This window comes from Dreissena polymorpha, chromosome 6 (genome assembly GCF_020536995.1).
Source record: "Dreissena polymorpha isolate Duluth1 chromosome 6, UMN_Dpol_1.0, whole genome shotgun sequence".
Lineage (NCBI taxonomy): Eukaryota > Metazoa > Mollusca > Bivalvia > Myida > Dreissenidae > Dreissena > Dreissena polymorpha.
Window position 1 is genome coordinate 38,542,988 of NC_068360.1, and position 16,317 is coordinate 38,559,304.

Here is a 16,317-nt window from a genome sequence, read left to right on the forward strand (position 1 = left end):
AATCTACCTATGAAGTTTCATGATCCTAGGCGTATGCGTTCTTGAGTTATCATCAGAAAACCATTTTACTATTTCAGGTCACCGTGACCTTGACCTTTGACCTAGTGACCTCAAAATCAATAGGGGTCATCTGCGAGTCATGATCAATCTACCCATGAAGTTTCATGATCCTAGGCGTATGCGTTCTTGAGATATCATCCGGAAACCATTTTACTATTTCGGGTCACTGTGACCTTGACCTTTGACCTAGTGACCTCAAAATCAATTGGGGTCATCTGCAAGTCATGATCAATCTACCCATGAAGTTTCATGATCCCAGGCGTATGCGTTCTTGAGTTATCATTCAAAAACCTTTTTACTATTTCTGGTCACCGTGATCTTGACCTTTGACCTAGTGACCTCAAAATCAATAGGGGTCATCTGCGAGTCATGATCAATGTACCTATGAAGTTTCATGATCCTAGGCCCAAGTGTTCTTGAGTTATCGTCTGACAACCACCTGGTGGACGGACAGACCGACATGAGCAAAGCAATATACCCCCTCTTCTTCGAAGGGGGGCATAATAAATATCAAAAGAACTATTTCATATTTGTTTATGGTTTTTGTTTGTTATGTTTTTCTTAATAAATCATGTCTACAATATTTGACAAGAACCTTTTTTAATAGCATTAAACTTAATTGAAGATCTTACATTGATTCCGTCTTAAATCATTATTTATTATTACTATTATGTTATTTACATAAAAGCACCAATTATTTAAAAAAAAAAAGTATTGAGTTATTTAAATCGTAAATTTACTTTCAAAAGAGTTACATTTTAAATTCAATCTACATTTTTTGGTTTGGTACTTACAATTTCCTAAAAGAATTCGTTTTAAAAAGTTCGGAGGTAGCTCATTCATGCCCCTTAATTCTTTACCGTAGGCATAGCATTAATTACTCAACTCAAAATTAATCCACAGTTTGCAAATATATGCCCCTGATGTTATAGTAAGCCAATAATAGTTGTCATTAACACCTCATTGTAGGTACATGTATACCACCTCTATAAAAAACCAATTTACCGAAACCTCCAAGGCATTTACTATATAAATCCAATTTACCGAACTTGTTATATACCGAAACCTCCAGCACCCATATCAACAACAATAACAGGTTTAAAACAAAAAAACAATAACAATCTTTAAACACAATATAGTCTATATTATAGAGAGACAGGACTAATTTATTTGGTCTGGTTACTGAGTTTGTCTTTGTGGCTGTCAGTGAGTACTCTGACACATAAATGTTGTCCTATATGAAGCAACTTACGTTTTGATCAAGAAACATAGATAGCTCAATAACTTTTTGTACCACAAAACACAACTTAATTTATCCTTGTGACTTATTAGCTAAAGAAACTTCAGCGCACTGAGTTTATATAGTATTGATATACCTGTACGCTGAAGCCAACCCCGTATCGAAAGTCAACCAGAGTCGTAACATATTTATGTCACGCTATAAATCAAAGAAAGCTCATTTTCTTGAATAAACTTCTACGTATATTGGTGAATGAATATAAATTACTGCATCGGGGAATATTTTAAGGTTCAAATGTTTCAAATGCATCTTACAATAGATGAAAATAACTCTCATCAGTCTGAAATTCACAATTTTGACGCCATTGTCGCTTTGTCATGTGACGAGTTTTCATTTGGATACTTTCGGATCGACATTGAAATTTTTTGCTGAAATTTTAAACATTACTTTCGTTTTATGAAATCTATTATTTGTGATTAACAACTTACGTCTGGTGGATTATAAGACTGATTTCAGTGTGAATCAGGTAGTTTTAAATAATATTTACCTTGAGTTTCAATTTACACTACAATTTGTTATCAAAACATGCCAGAATAATCTAAAATACCGGGAAATGTCATTCTGAATTTGAAAACACTTGAGCACATGGTATGTTACTAAAAATAGAAATAACGTCATATGACCGTGAAATCTCGGGAGATTCGCATTTCAAGAAAGTCTGTCACATCGCTGTTTTTCTCGATATGTTAGAGCAGAATAGATCAATTTTACATGTTCAAGTGGTTGATTTGGGCCAATAACTGCATTTAAATGCTGTTTTGGACCGGTCTTTGATAACTGTCAACTTTTCGGGAATTTCTGGTTGACTTTCCTAATGGTTGGTCCATAACTATAAAGTCGCGCCTGTCAAAAATCATAAAAAGCGACATTTTAAGTTATGGTGTTAAAACTAGTGACTTATCAGCTGTATTTTTACGGGGTGAAAATTAGGGTCAGTTGGAAAACAAGAAACATAAACAAAAATTCAAAGACCATCTTTGTGAAAAATTGAGAAAATATTTAAAGGACAAGTTTCTTATATCCTTTCTGAAATTATTTATAGAACAATATATGCAGACATATAAGAAGAGTTGAACCATAAGAAACATTATACATGATATAGACTACTGTGGGGTGCTAAATCTAGACAGTAATTTAAGAAAATATAGCAGATTTACAAACAGTTTTTTGTTATCATGTCCAAGAATAGTCAATATAAATTGCCGCCATAGAGTCTTTTGATGATGTTTGCTTTGGCAGACTCTTTGCGTCAATAGTCCACTCTATCTTTTTAATAGCGAGAGTTCCGACACGAATTTCGGTCGCATCACTCCTGAATTTAAATACACACATATTTTTGACTATTATGAAAGAACGTTGCCTAGATAGTATATATTGAGCAAAATATATCGAAATTTACCTGTTAATAAACTATATTTCGAGTTTGTTTCATCCAATATGAATCTTTGTATAGTATTAGTAAAGGTTATGTTATCTCCCTTGGTGGAGGTTAAATTCAACTATGTTTGTAACTGAGTTCGAACAAAAAAAGTGTGCAATATGCACAAAACAGTAAGAAATGAAATTGGAAATAATAATCATAAGAAGAAAAAGAAGCAAAAGAATAATTATAACTACTATAACTCAAAATATTAGAATCGACAGTAACGAAATACCCCAAAAGTAATAGGTACGAAATAGCTATGGTACGAAATAGTGCTGCAACAATATGCCAAAAAGGGAATTGCGATATTTTGTCAGTTCAAAAACCCGTATTGCAATATATCGCAATATATTGCTTACTTGTACCAGAATTATAACTCGCCAATTACCCGATAACCCCGTATATTCCAGTTTTAAAGCAAATTCTGGTAAATGTTTACTTTAAAAATGCTCAAGAATAACACAAAACACAAACATTCACTAATTTTCTTAAATATCAAATACATTTTGGCATTTGTTACTATTTAAAGATGTGATGAAATAACTTCCAATCGGGCGTTTTTTTCCCACTGAACACGCGTAAATCGCCTGACGTGATGTTCCCGTTTTATACAACACAAATACACCCACACTTTGCACGCGACGTATTACATGTCTGTATAATTTTCGCGTGCTTTTTATTGAGAAAAAGAATAAAGCACTTTTTTTATTGTCGCGTTAGCATTACATTTCGGAAGCGTGTTTCCGAAATTTGGATTACAAATTTAATAATGCTCATTTCAGAATCGAACAAAACATTTAGTTGTGCGTAATTAATTCAACGATAATTCGTTTAAAAGCATAGAATGAATGCTCCCATGTAACAACGCTACTCTGTATAATAGACTTTTTAGAATGCCATTTTTACGTAACAATTTATTTTTACAAAATATGGCTTTGTTTTGTTTACCTTGATATCATTATTTTGGAAGGCTTTTCTGAAGGAAATCATAGATGCATGTTAGTAAAATTTTCGTACCGGTATGACGAAAATCATATCGCAATACAATATGCGGATTGCGCATTGCGATATATACCGGTATATTGTTGCAGCACTAGTACGAAATAAGAACAACAACAACAATGCCAAAATGGTTGCCTTTGAGAAAATGATTGTTCAATGTCTATGATTTCGAATGAAATACAGGTAATTTTTGTGATCTTAGTTCATATTTGTCAAACAACGGGTAGATGTTAGATATATACACTTGTAAATACTGTAATTCCCATAATAGTATTGTATTTATTTTTCGTTATGGTTTTTACAGACCGGAGTTTCAGCGTTCAGATTTATTCTGAACGCGAATTATTTCAGCTAGTCCAACAATACACATTTAACGAAAGATTGGAACATCAAAAAAGTCTTCTTTAAAATCTGTACACATAAAAAGAGGTATATTCATTAAGAAGACTGGAATGACGGATACACATGCTACCTGTCAAAGATTCATGAATCATTGAATGCATGATCTATTTTACATGATTATTAACAATAAGATTAATTTTCTAAATGTATAACATTGTCATGATTTTAAATGTATTTTACACAAACTACTTATCAGAATATTTTCATAAAATCTCATTATCTTCCTTAACCTTCTAACTATCAAAGCAAAAAAGTAATTCTTAAACGCTTGTCAACTGGTAAAAACTCAGCGAGACTCAGAGAATCATTACAAATATATATAATGGGCAACTCACCACTTTGTTCTCCAAGGAAAACAAGCTTGAACTTTCTCAGTGGATTTCCGAATTCACCACTTGATCCCATGTTTAGTATTAAACAACTAAAACTGATTTGTATTTACGTTTCTGATCTGTCAACTTTAGACGGAAGTGTAGCCACGTTATTTGAAACACGCATGCGTAATGCATGAATCAACTAAGTATCCAAAAGAGAAAAATCTGCGGAAAAGGTAGACAGGTCAGAGTTAACAACTTTAAGTAAATGACGATTTTTTTGTATGAAACCAACCCACGGAGCAAATATCTCTGTAAAGAGTTGGAAACTCAACGGTCGAAAGTAAAATGTATTATAGGTCTAAGGCGAGAAGGGCTATTTGTCCGTTGATAGTTTCAATAAAATGTATGCTTGAACCGAGATATAGTTAACAGACATTAATGTTAATACGGAAAATACAGATTGATTAACGAGAACATTATTAAAGACATTAACGACTATTGCCCCAGCAGGTCTGAATAAAATCCTTAATTATGAACTTTGTTACTGATTTATTGCATATACATGTTCCTACGCATTGCAACGAACACATGTTTTAATCAAGACGCGTTATTCTAAGAAGTGCAAACTTACGTGACTTGGCTTGTTAAACAGACATCTTCTTCTTCTTCTGGCACAGCACTCCTTCTAAATAGACGATTTTGTGCCGGCGCCTATTTGTTAAGGGGTGAACACTGCACAAAAGGTGCTCAGTTGGGTGTTAGTTTAAAACTATTTACATTGTAAGTGTTTACAGGTGGATAAGGGAGACAATGACGGCCACAAGAGTAAGGGTTTTGAATACTTCTACTGTGGCTGCCTCATGTATGTGGGGAGGTAGTGAATTCCATTGTATTACTGATCTTGAGTAGAATGAGAAGCGTCTTTGGAAGTTTGTATGTGTCTAAAACAATAGTTACTGCTGAAGGCGGTATCATAGCATACATTCCAATCACGGACTCTAGATTACACGGATATGAAACGGAACCGTTACGCCAAATATCTTGTTGTGTCTAAGTCACGTGACCGTGTCGTAACTATCGATCTTCTATCGAAGCGCCGAGGTTATAAATTTGATGTACCCACTCACGTATTTTGTTAAATTATAGTTTCATTTCTAGGCCGATTTTGACAAATTATATATCATTACAAAGCTTACGTAACGTAGTTTTCAGATATATAAATATATATTAAGTTTTTCTTCTGATTTCGGCAGCCCGGCGAGTTATAACTTCAACTTTTGCAAATAACATACCGTTTTGGAGTTTTAGAATCTAGATTTACGGTTGACATGTTCGTACTTTATACATAATTGTAGCGTTTATATTTGGAGTTCAGTTTTAAAAATAACATCTTGCTTAGGAGAATAGAATTCTGTAAACGAAAGAAAAAAAAATTGTTTAAAAACGAAAGTAATTAAGGAATGAAGGCGGGAAAATGTAGCGCGCGTTCCTAACGCACTGAACTGATGCTACGGTCTTGGCGATTATGCTTTTGTTTAGATACCGGCCATTGAATTTCCTTTGCCATGATTATTATATTTTTTATGAAATATATTGAAATATTTTGTTCTAGAGACATATCCATAAAGCTAAGTATTAATGAAGCTTAATAAATTTACGATTTCATCTCTTGATTATAACACAGAAAGGGTGTTAATTTTATGATGAAACAGCGTATACAAATGTATAGCGGACCCTCTTGATATTTTTCGGCTTTGCATACTTCAAATATAATGGGTGTCAAAACATTCATCGTTTGTTGTTTATTATCAAAAAGGTAATTATGTAAAATTATATGAAAGGTTATTAACCATAAATTATCAATTAATTAAAATTATTTAAAGATTCTTGAAAATCACGGTCAACTGTCTATGCATGTATATTGAAATATCTTTATAAGTTAACAGAGTTATAAATATGTAGAATTCTAAATTAAAACTCTGTATTATTTGTATTTTTCGGAAAGATTATTTAACCCTGTTGTGGTCAAATGAGAATGCTGTTTTTAATTATGTTGTTCCGTACACTACCATACACTCTTTATAGGACTACGAAATGACGGAGTTTTTTTACCAGTACCCGCTAAATACGTTAAATGTTAAGTATTAGATTTTTTAAAGGTTTAAAATGTACATGTATAGGTATTAAGCACTTATAATTATTGTGATTTAGCTGGCTGACATCTATACAGTATTTAGTTTATGGCAATCTGTATGGGCAGATGACTATAAATGTTTTCAATACGCTACATATCTTATAAACGCAAAATTGAGTATTTGGCGTTACATTACTCCAAGAAATGACCACTAATACCACGAGAAGACATGGAGGTATCATAAAAAGTGTAAACTGACCAGACATTGCCACCTGTGGTTAGGGACCAATATACAAGTATAGGTCCCTGCTGTGGCGTATGACACCATAGTGTTATTTAGTATTGGTCGGCACAGTATCTGATCATAACGAGATAATTGGCTTGTGCTGAACACAGGGGCAATAAAACCACAGATCTATCAATAAACAAGATTATTGAGATATCTTTTATTGAACACCGCGATAAAAATGCTCAAACCATGGACTCTAGATTACCCGGATAAAAAACATGGCAACATTCTCAGAATCATCACTGCTATATGTGTAATCACCTAGCAATTCGTCTTAAAATAATTTATATATTTGAGTTGAAGACGATGTACTGTTGTTTAAGTCTGAATAAACTATCTGTCTGCCTGTCTAAATCCAAGCCGTCATCGTCCCGGTGAAAAAAAATCTGATTTTCAATAGTTGGACATGATGCCCTGATGTCAAAATACGAAATGACCCGCGTAACACGGACCGTGATTTTCAAGAATCTTTAATAAATTGATAATTTAAGGTAAATAACATTTCAAATAATTATACATAATTACCTTGTTGATAATAAACAGCAAACGATGAATGTTTTTGACACCCATTTTATTTCAAGTATGCATGCAAAGCCGAATAATATCGAGAGGGTCCGCTATATACGCTGTTTCATCATAAATTTTACACCCTTTCTGTGTTATAAACAAGAGCTGAAATCGTTAATTTATTAAGATTCATTTATAATAAGCTTTATTGATATGTTTCGTGAACAAAATACTACAATATATTCCCAAAAAAATATAATAAGATGGCAAAAGAAATTAAATGGCCGGTTTCTAAACAAAAGCATAATCGCCAAGACCGTAGCATCAGTTCAGTGCGTTAGGAACGCGCGCTACATTTTCCCGCCTTCATTCCTTAATTACTTTCGTTTTTAAACAAATTTTTTTTCTATCGTATACAGAATTCTATTCTCCTAAGCAAGATGTAATTTTTAAAACTGAACTCCAAATATAAACGCTACAAATTGGTATTAAGTACGAACATGTCAACCGTAAATCTAGATTCTAAAACTCCAAAACGGTATGATATTTGCAAAAGTTTAAGTTATAACTCGCCGGGCTGTCGAAATCAGAAGAAAAACTTAATATATATTGATATATCTGTTTACTACGTAACGTAAGCTTTCTAATGATATATAATTTGTCAAAATCGGCCGAGAAATGAAACTATAATTTAACAAAAGACGTGAGTGGGTTCATCAAAATGTATAACCTCGGCACATCGCTGTACGCTAATCGTAAAAGATCGATAGCCACAACACGTTAAAACGAGCGGTGGTAAAACATAAAATGTGTATTTCTTGTGTTTAACTCGCTATAAATCCATTAATAACAACGGGAATATACTAAAAGTTATATTTTTTGGAAAGAGGAATTAATAAGCAACAAGATAACGTATAAACCAATAAAATCGGATGAATAGGTCTTGCATAAGATTGAATTTACTACAGTAAGGGTCAAATACTCGATTCATCTCCTGTCAATATACACTCCGTGTTCCAATGCACGTAAAAAGAAATTGATAAGAAAAAAACGCACAAGTAACTACTTTTTGAAGATAAAGTTTGTCATCAATGGGTCAAATAATTACTTTCGGTGAAGAGAAACACACACGTTTCGTCATGATGTTGCAATATCATAGCCGTGGCCGAAATGCATATTTTCACTTACATAAACACGGGCCTCAATGAAGACACATAAAAAACAGCAAAAGTAGATGACAATAGTTAGTATAGAACCTGATCGTCACCGTTTTATACTAATTTTACATAAACATTTATTTAGGCTCACCCTGGTCGTAAATAACGTTTTATAAAACGAGAGAATCACACAGTAGCATTCCCGTATTGCCAGGGACCTTTTTTTTATATTTATCATTGATTTACCATAGCTTCAATGTTTTTACAGTGAAGTCAAAGCAACGAGCTCTAACACGTAACAATATCCTATTTGATTTTCAGTTCAAGTTTGTCACTACATCACACAACAAGCTTTTAGTGCAAAATGTATTTAGTGTGTGATTCAGCAATGAAAGAAAATCTTGACCTCTTACGTTTACTTTTGAAAGCATAATGACGCAAATTGCCGCCCTTAACTAAGAAAACTAATTATATGAAATGAAATGGACTAACATCACATACCGGTAAAACACAAAACGAATAGGTTTTATAATTATTTACGACGACTTTCCCAAATATAATACAATAACAAGAAACACAAAAAATAACATTTGATTGTTGTAATTCAAAAAGGATATTTTAAACTAGAGAGACGGACATAGAATTGAAAAAAACATTTAGGTCGTTTCTATCACTACGAGTTTCTTTATTTGAGACAGAAGAAATTTAAACTCTCAATCATAAAACTTTGACGAAATATAAAATCCACAAGAAGTAAAGCTATGAATAACACAATGTATATAATGAGGTAACCTATATTGATTGCATAATTATAAAAACAAATATCTACAAATCCCGGAACAACTGTGCAGTGTGTATCATTAGGAAATTCATTTACAAATGCATATGGTTCCTATCAGAGGCGTATCCAGAAATTTGTAAGAGGGGAGGGGGGGGGGGGGGCTCAACTGGGGAGGGTGCGGGAGTGGTGTCCCCTCATGTCGTCGAAATTTTTTGAAATGGCACCTTGACATGATGCAATTTCGTGCTATCTAATCAGCATTTTGCATGAAAAAAGTGCATGTAAAACAAACAAGAACTTGATTTGAGACTTCAAGTGTGAAAGATACAAAGGGGTAAATCAAATGTTTCTCAACCACTAAAGTATTCTTAATCCACATAATCTTTATCAAGATTTTTTTTCAGTGTTAGATGGGTGGAGCTCCTATTTAACCCTGTTGGATATCCTACTACGTCACCCTGTTGGATAGGTGGATATTTATCAAACTTGGTTATAATCGTATTATGTATACCTTGTTGAGTTTTGGGGTTCAACAACTGTCAAATAAGGCAAAGTCATTGATAAACCTTTTACAAATTATAAAAATAACATTTTATGCAACATTCGTTATTTTAAGTTCTATCAAATGTTCTGTCATTTTGTAACAAAAACAAGGGACAAAATTGTCACTAAACCAGGTTTTCAACTCAAATTGTGACCTTGACCTTGGAGATAACCTTGGACGTAATTCTTTCGCGCGACACACCGTCCAATTATGGTGAACAAATGTGCCGAATGATTATAAAATCTCACAATGATTGACATAGCTATGGCCCGGACAAGTTTTTTCCGTCCGCCCGCCCGCCCGACCGCCAGCCCGCCACGCCCGACGACATTCGCCAATCTAATATCCAGTTTTTTCCTTCGGAAAACCTGGTAAACAATACAAGAAAATCTGTGCACAGGTAAGTTCTTACAACTATTCAACTAATGTTATGATATGTGTACTTTCTCAGAAATGATCATTTAGATAATTCATATATCTCTTCGTACTATCACTGGTTACAATCTACAACTCAGACGGTGACTTCAATGGTGGACCGACATTCAGCAAGACAGGTCTATCGTTTCGACGAGTAGTAGAAGAAACATCTTCCTACAGCTAAATGTGTCGATGAATTTCATTAGTTGAATTGATCTCCTTCCACTAATCAAATAGCGCAGTTTATCACTTACAGTTAATGAAGCGTGCAGTTTAGCTGGCGAAGGTTAGATCGTCTGTACACATGCCTGGGGGCTGATCACACAAATCGACAGCTGTTTATGGCTTTATAAGGGGCATATGACAGGAAATACACAAGTGGATTGAAACTGTTAGTGGCTCATTTGTTTTAAAAGTCGTATCTAGCCAGCCAGCTGGGGGTGTTTAGCCCTAAAGCCCCACACCTAAATACGCCTCTGCTTATCCAATAAGGTATGGACGTCGTTTCAAGGACAAATAATATTAAAGAAGATCGTTTTTTTAAGCACCATTTTGTTCCCTTAATTAAAACATTTCTAGACTGGTAATTTAAAATAATTATTTTAAAGAGTTTAAATTGCCTTAAAATGGTGCATTGCATGACAATATTGCTAAAATAGTTATGTGGAACTTTTTGTACATGAAATTAAACGCTGGTATAAATTCTATTGTTTTGTCCACATGCATTAAAGGCGTTTAATATCTGCCACAAAAAGTGAACCCTAAAGTTTATAAGTGAGTTATTGCAATTCATACTTTGATTGGAATCATAGTTATATATTTACATTAGTGAGATAATCTAATACTGCTATCCATCAATATGGCCTATATTACCTAATAAGCATGTCTATGTCTATCTGTTGACTTGTTTTTGCATGTTCGATACAGCTTGGTCTGTTTTGCATAAGTTTTAATTTGAAACATGATGCCATTGTATTTCAAGCCATTTCTATTCAGTATTTAAAAAAAAAAATATAACGGCCGAGTTGTTAACGCAATGGATATAACAACGGTCTCCGATTTCACTTTATCTTGCGAACAGTTAAAGGAACTGGTTTAAATGTAATATACAACAAGGTTTTCGAATATTAAAATTAATTTGATTTTATGTCATTGTGTTTAAACAATACACAAAATCTTTGAACAAAAAAAGGTCATTAAATACATGTTGTAATTAAAATTTACATGCGCTTTGAAGTAATGTCCTTTTCTATTTATATCGTTAATAATAACATATGAACGTCCCAAATAATCATGTTAATTCAAAGTGTTTTTACTGTTCCTGTTAAGAGTTCTTCAAAACATTGACTCATTGCGAGGTTAGGCTAGTCTTTTAACAGATTCAAACCCAAATGCTATGCATTGACCGTCCTATGAAGAACACCCGAACTGTAATCATATTAATCATATATTTGTTTGATATATATTCCCTGTGTCGTCTTTTATAAGAGGAGGTGTGGGGGGAAGAAGAACACATCTGGAATTTCATGATAACAAAACACGGAAAGGATTATTCAAAAATAGGAAAGGTTTTAGATCGCGGAAATGGTTGCAGAAAGAAATTATGTTTTTATACATGTAACAATGACCCTCCTGCCATTGTGATACATTGGAGTCACAATACGTGTGCAAGAATTGGTAAGAAGGTTACATGAAGAACATTTCGTAAACAACTTTTTGAAATGCGTCCTAAAGTTTGCTCTTAACGTCGATGTTGGTTCTATCACTATATTTTGATGTATTCTTTCCAGAAAAAAATATTGCTTAAATATTCGCATCGAAGCAATTCATTTTCCAACTGTTAACACTATTTATTTAGTTCACCAGTTTACAGGTATGTACGGTAATGCATAGAATGTACGTAATAATTTCAAACTCTTGGTGTATTTAGTAAGCAATTAATTTGGCACATTTGGTACTTTGCTAATGAGTTATAAAAATGTAATAGGTATCCTTATGTATTTTATATTTGTAGACCGTACAAATTAAGTTCATACTAAAATCAATTTGATCACAGCCAACAACTACCTAACAGGAAAGCCCACTTAAAAACAGATCCAGAGGGGTTAATACCATAGAGACTAGAAACAACTTATTGTCAATTTTGTTCAGTTAAATCAACTTGAGGGGAATGCAACTTAACATAGCATACAACAGATGTCTCTCTTGAGGCAGTTACAGTAACATCTGTTATTTGAGTAATGTTGAGTTTGTTTTCCGGCATGTCAACTTAACCCACTCGTTTTCGATAAGTGCGTTTCAAAAACGAGTACTATTTTAAACATTATCAATGGTTTACAATTGCCAGTAACTTATTCCTTAATGTGTTATCGTGTCATGTCATACTATAAACAAAGGGTCGATTCTAATGCCTCTTGGAAAGACGATGAAAAAGGCCATTATTAAATTATGTAAGTTTTCGCTACAGATTTCGTACCAGGACGTTGTAGGTCGTAACTCTTCTGCATTTTCGCAAAAAAAAAAGAAAGAGTATGATTATTTCAATGTTCAATATGTTCAATTTTTTTTCCAATATCTTAAAAGCATATTATGACGAAAGTAGCATGTACGTCTGTATGACATTGCATACATCTTGTTTCAGAATAGCTAAATACATATAGTTTAACACAAAAATCGTAATTTACTAATAACCAAAATTATTTTTGATTTATGGGAAAATAAACTAAAAGTAAAATAAGTATATTTTATTAAAATGCATGACACATGTTTTTTTACACAATCTTAAATTAAATCGCGTGTTATTATTGTCATACAATTGCATAGGCTCTGGTCTGGGACTATGCAGTTCAATGTAAACTGTCGTAGCGATTATTTGCTCTAGATTGCGTAAAACTAAGATATTTTAATGTGCATAACCTTAAATTCCCTGCATAGCGCAACATTAACGTGATCTTCAGTTTAGGGATCCGGGCGCAGAACGCTCAACAACGTCTTAGTGAAATCATCGTTTGTTATATCCTGGGACTCAGTTGTTTAAAGCCAAACACGATTTTATCATGACGAAATTCACTCGGGTTCTGTTTTACGCGCTGAACATAATGGTCGCCGCATTTGCAAGAGAGCCTTCTTGTCCCGTTTGCTCGCGTTACGACTATGAAGAAAGAATACTGGAAAGAGTATTACGCAACGAAATGGCCATGGACAATTTGCTCGCCGAAATCCGACAAACTAACGCCGAAGTGAACGCTGCGTTAAACATGATAAAAGAGGACAAGACTGAGCTAGCCAGTGCAATACAAGGAGGACTGTTGACTATATCTAAAGCAGTGTCGGCGATGACGACCAACACGTCAGTTGCAATTACACAGATGGAGAGAGAAAACAAGATATTAAAAGGTAATAACATTTTATGTTATATGGTGCTAATAAGAATGGACATTATTGTCAATCTGACGCCATCGTGTACTGTTATTCTTAGTGTGGAATGTAATATTATAAAATATGCTTTGGTCGTGTAAAAATTATATTTTAAGTATGTACGCAGTGTAATTATACGTGTTTAGTTTTATTTGTTATGTTAAGTTATATTAATTCGAATAAAAATTCAGGGCATGACGTGTCTTGATTCACATCAATTATAAGAGTACGAAGAGCATAATCGTTTACGAATTTACACAATTATTCTTTGAAATGCCAGAATGTAAATTTTTACTATAATAAAAGACTTCGTTTACAAGAAAATAATGTTTTTAAAACATTCATAATACATGTAATGTGATTAAAAGATGTACGCTACCAGGCATTGAAAAATGTAAAAAGTAATTTCTGACGTGAGAAAAAGTCCCGCCATCACGGATTTTTTTTGACGTTTGTTGGAAGATCACTTGCGGAATTCATATATTAGTGTATTATAAACTCAAATAACATGTTACCGTTTAGCAATGTAAAACTATAGAGCACATTAAATGTTTCTAGATGATTCTACAGGCGTCTGTGTCAAATTTAAAAATAGTTTAACAGTTAATGATCTAACATAAAACCACACACTGGTTTATAACGTTATTCGTTTGATTAATTGTGCATACAAATTTAAATAATAATAATAAATATTGTATCATTATTGTGCAGGCGTCTTCGTTTAGGAGCTGCATGGTTAAATAAAAGACTAGTGGAAATTATTTGTCTCCTGATAATGTTTCTTTATGCCTACATAGAAATGCTGTTATTCTATCAACTCAGCATACCTACAAACAAGCGTTCTTTCTTAACGCCAAATTCAAGTTATAAATTAATTCTTCGTTAGATCATTATTTTCGTTAGTTTTCGTTATTAATAATATCATTCCATTCGCGTGTACAGTACACACTACTCGTATGCAAACTTAAATTATATATTTCATGACCGTTTATTTTCAGATCAGCTAGTGATTCCACAGGTTCATTTCTTCGTCCGAATTGCTGAAGGTCCATTGACACTATCGCCTGGACAGGATATTATCTTCAAAAAAACGGAAATCAACGAAGGTCAAGGTTATGACGTGGCATCTGGGAAATTTACTGTCTCCGTCCCTGGGTTGTATGCATTCGCAGTCCAGTACTGCGTTGATCCGCACCAAGGTGGTTACATTGATATTGTGAAGCAAGGCACCATTCTGCAAAGATCACTTTCTGACAAAAAAAGCAGTAATGCATATCAGTGCATGTTCATGCAGGCGTTCACCAGGGCCGCTATATCCGATCAGATCTGGGTAAAATCAGGAACCCACAGCAGCAGTCATCTCTATGACAATAGCAACATGTTTACATCGTTTTCTGGTGTGTTAATTCATGTGTAATATTCAAGCGGTCCATACTTTTCATCGTGCTGAAATGTATGCATGAAACGAAAATGCTGGTCTTTTTTTTACATAAACCGGTACTGATCTTTATGCTTAACACCATAACATACCGATATATGATACAATTCATTAAAGGAACAAGGGAACAGTGTGACATTTTGACATGGGTTATGACACAATCTTAATAAAGAAGAGCGCTAACGTTATGAATCCACGATCAGAAAACATTCTTTTTGTTAACTAAAAAAAAAGAACTTGTTCTTCGTCTAAACGTTGTATCTGATATATGTTTATTCGTGTAACATACGGAACTTCCTACAAAATTCTTGCATGTCTATTAATAAATCACCAGATGTTTACATTTCAAGTCCTCGCTGGTTTTTCTTTTTTCTGATATTTATCGTTTAGACTGACATGTATTAAGCACATTATTATTTTTAATTTATCTTTATGTTGATCCTTCTGTTAATGTTGGTGGTACTTAAACTACGTATGTATGTGGTATTTTAAGACATAGTTTAAAAATCTCCACGCAGCGTTGTCGTTTCTTGCTTTCATGAACAATTGTTTTTGGATTTTTTTGCCTTAGTAACATATTTTCAAAAGTAATATCAATTTATTTCTTTTATATTTGGAAAATAGTGTATAAGTTAAGGTTCATAACAAAAAATAAATTACCCAAATTAAAAAAAGGGAAATATAACAATTGTAAAATTAGTGTTCCACGTGGCTATGCTCTCATCACGTGAATCGTTATGAAGGCAGGGATTCAATGCAGCTGTGCTGGTTCCAGTCAAATCTCTGCGCGGAAATCGATAGTTTATGGTATGTTTTTCAACTCTCCATGTCGTATTTCAGTCAGAAACTTGGTTCTGGTACACGACCCATTGACCCTCCATAACATCTCTTATCATAATCATTTCTCGCAGTTGGCTCAAAAATGGCTGTGCAGGATTTCAATTATGAGCTACTTAAGTTTTATATAATATTGCATTGTGCTGCATTATTATTATTATTATTATTATTATTATTATTATTATTATTATTATTATTATTATTATCATCATCATCATCATCATCATCATCATCATCATCATCATCATCATCATCATCATCATCATCATCATCATCATCATCATCATCATCA

The 16,317-nt window shown here is 33.4% G+C and overlaps 2 protein-coding genes across 3 annotated transcripts in view; one reads left to right on the forward strand and one right to left on the reverse strand.

Annotated features, from left to right (window-relative positions):
• LOC127834400 (ras-related protein Rab6) overlaps window positions 1–4,678 on the reverse strand; it is a 30,022-nt gene extending 25,344 nt beyond the window's left edge. For both annotated transcript variants that reach the window (XM_052360232.1, XM_052360231.1), the window contains exon 1: window positions 4,523–4,678. In XM_052360232.1, coding sequence (XP_052216192.1) covers window positions 4,523–4,592 — 70 coding nt within the window. In that variant the 5' untranslated portion in view covers window positions 4,593–4,678. The remainder of the gene's footprint in view (window positions 1–4,522) is intronic.
• An 8,636-nt stretch (window positions 4,679–13,314) lies between these two features.
• LOC127835603 (uncharacterized) lies at window positions 13,315–16,061 on the forward strand. The gene is made up of 3 exons (XM_052362039.1): window positions 13,315–13,729; window positions 14,749–15,080; window positions 16,029–16,061. The coding sequence occupies exons 1-3, from the start codon at window positions 13,390–13,392 to the stop codon at window positions 16,059–16,061; spliced, it is 705 nt and encodes a 234-aa protein (XP_052217999.1). The 5' UTR covers window positions 13,315–13,389.
• The last annotated feature ends 256 nt before the right edge of the window (window positions 16,062–16,317 follow it).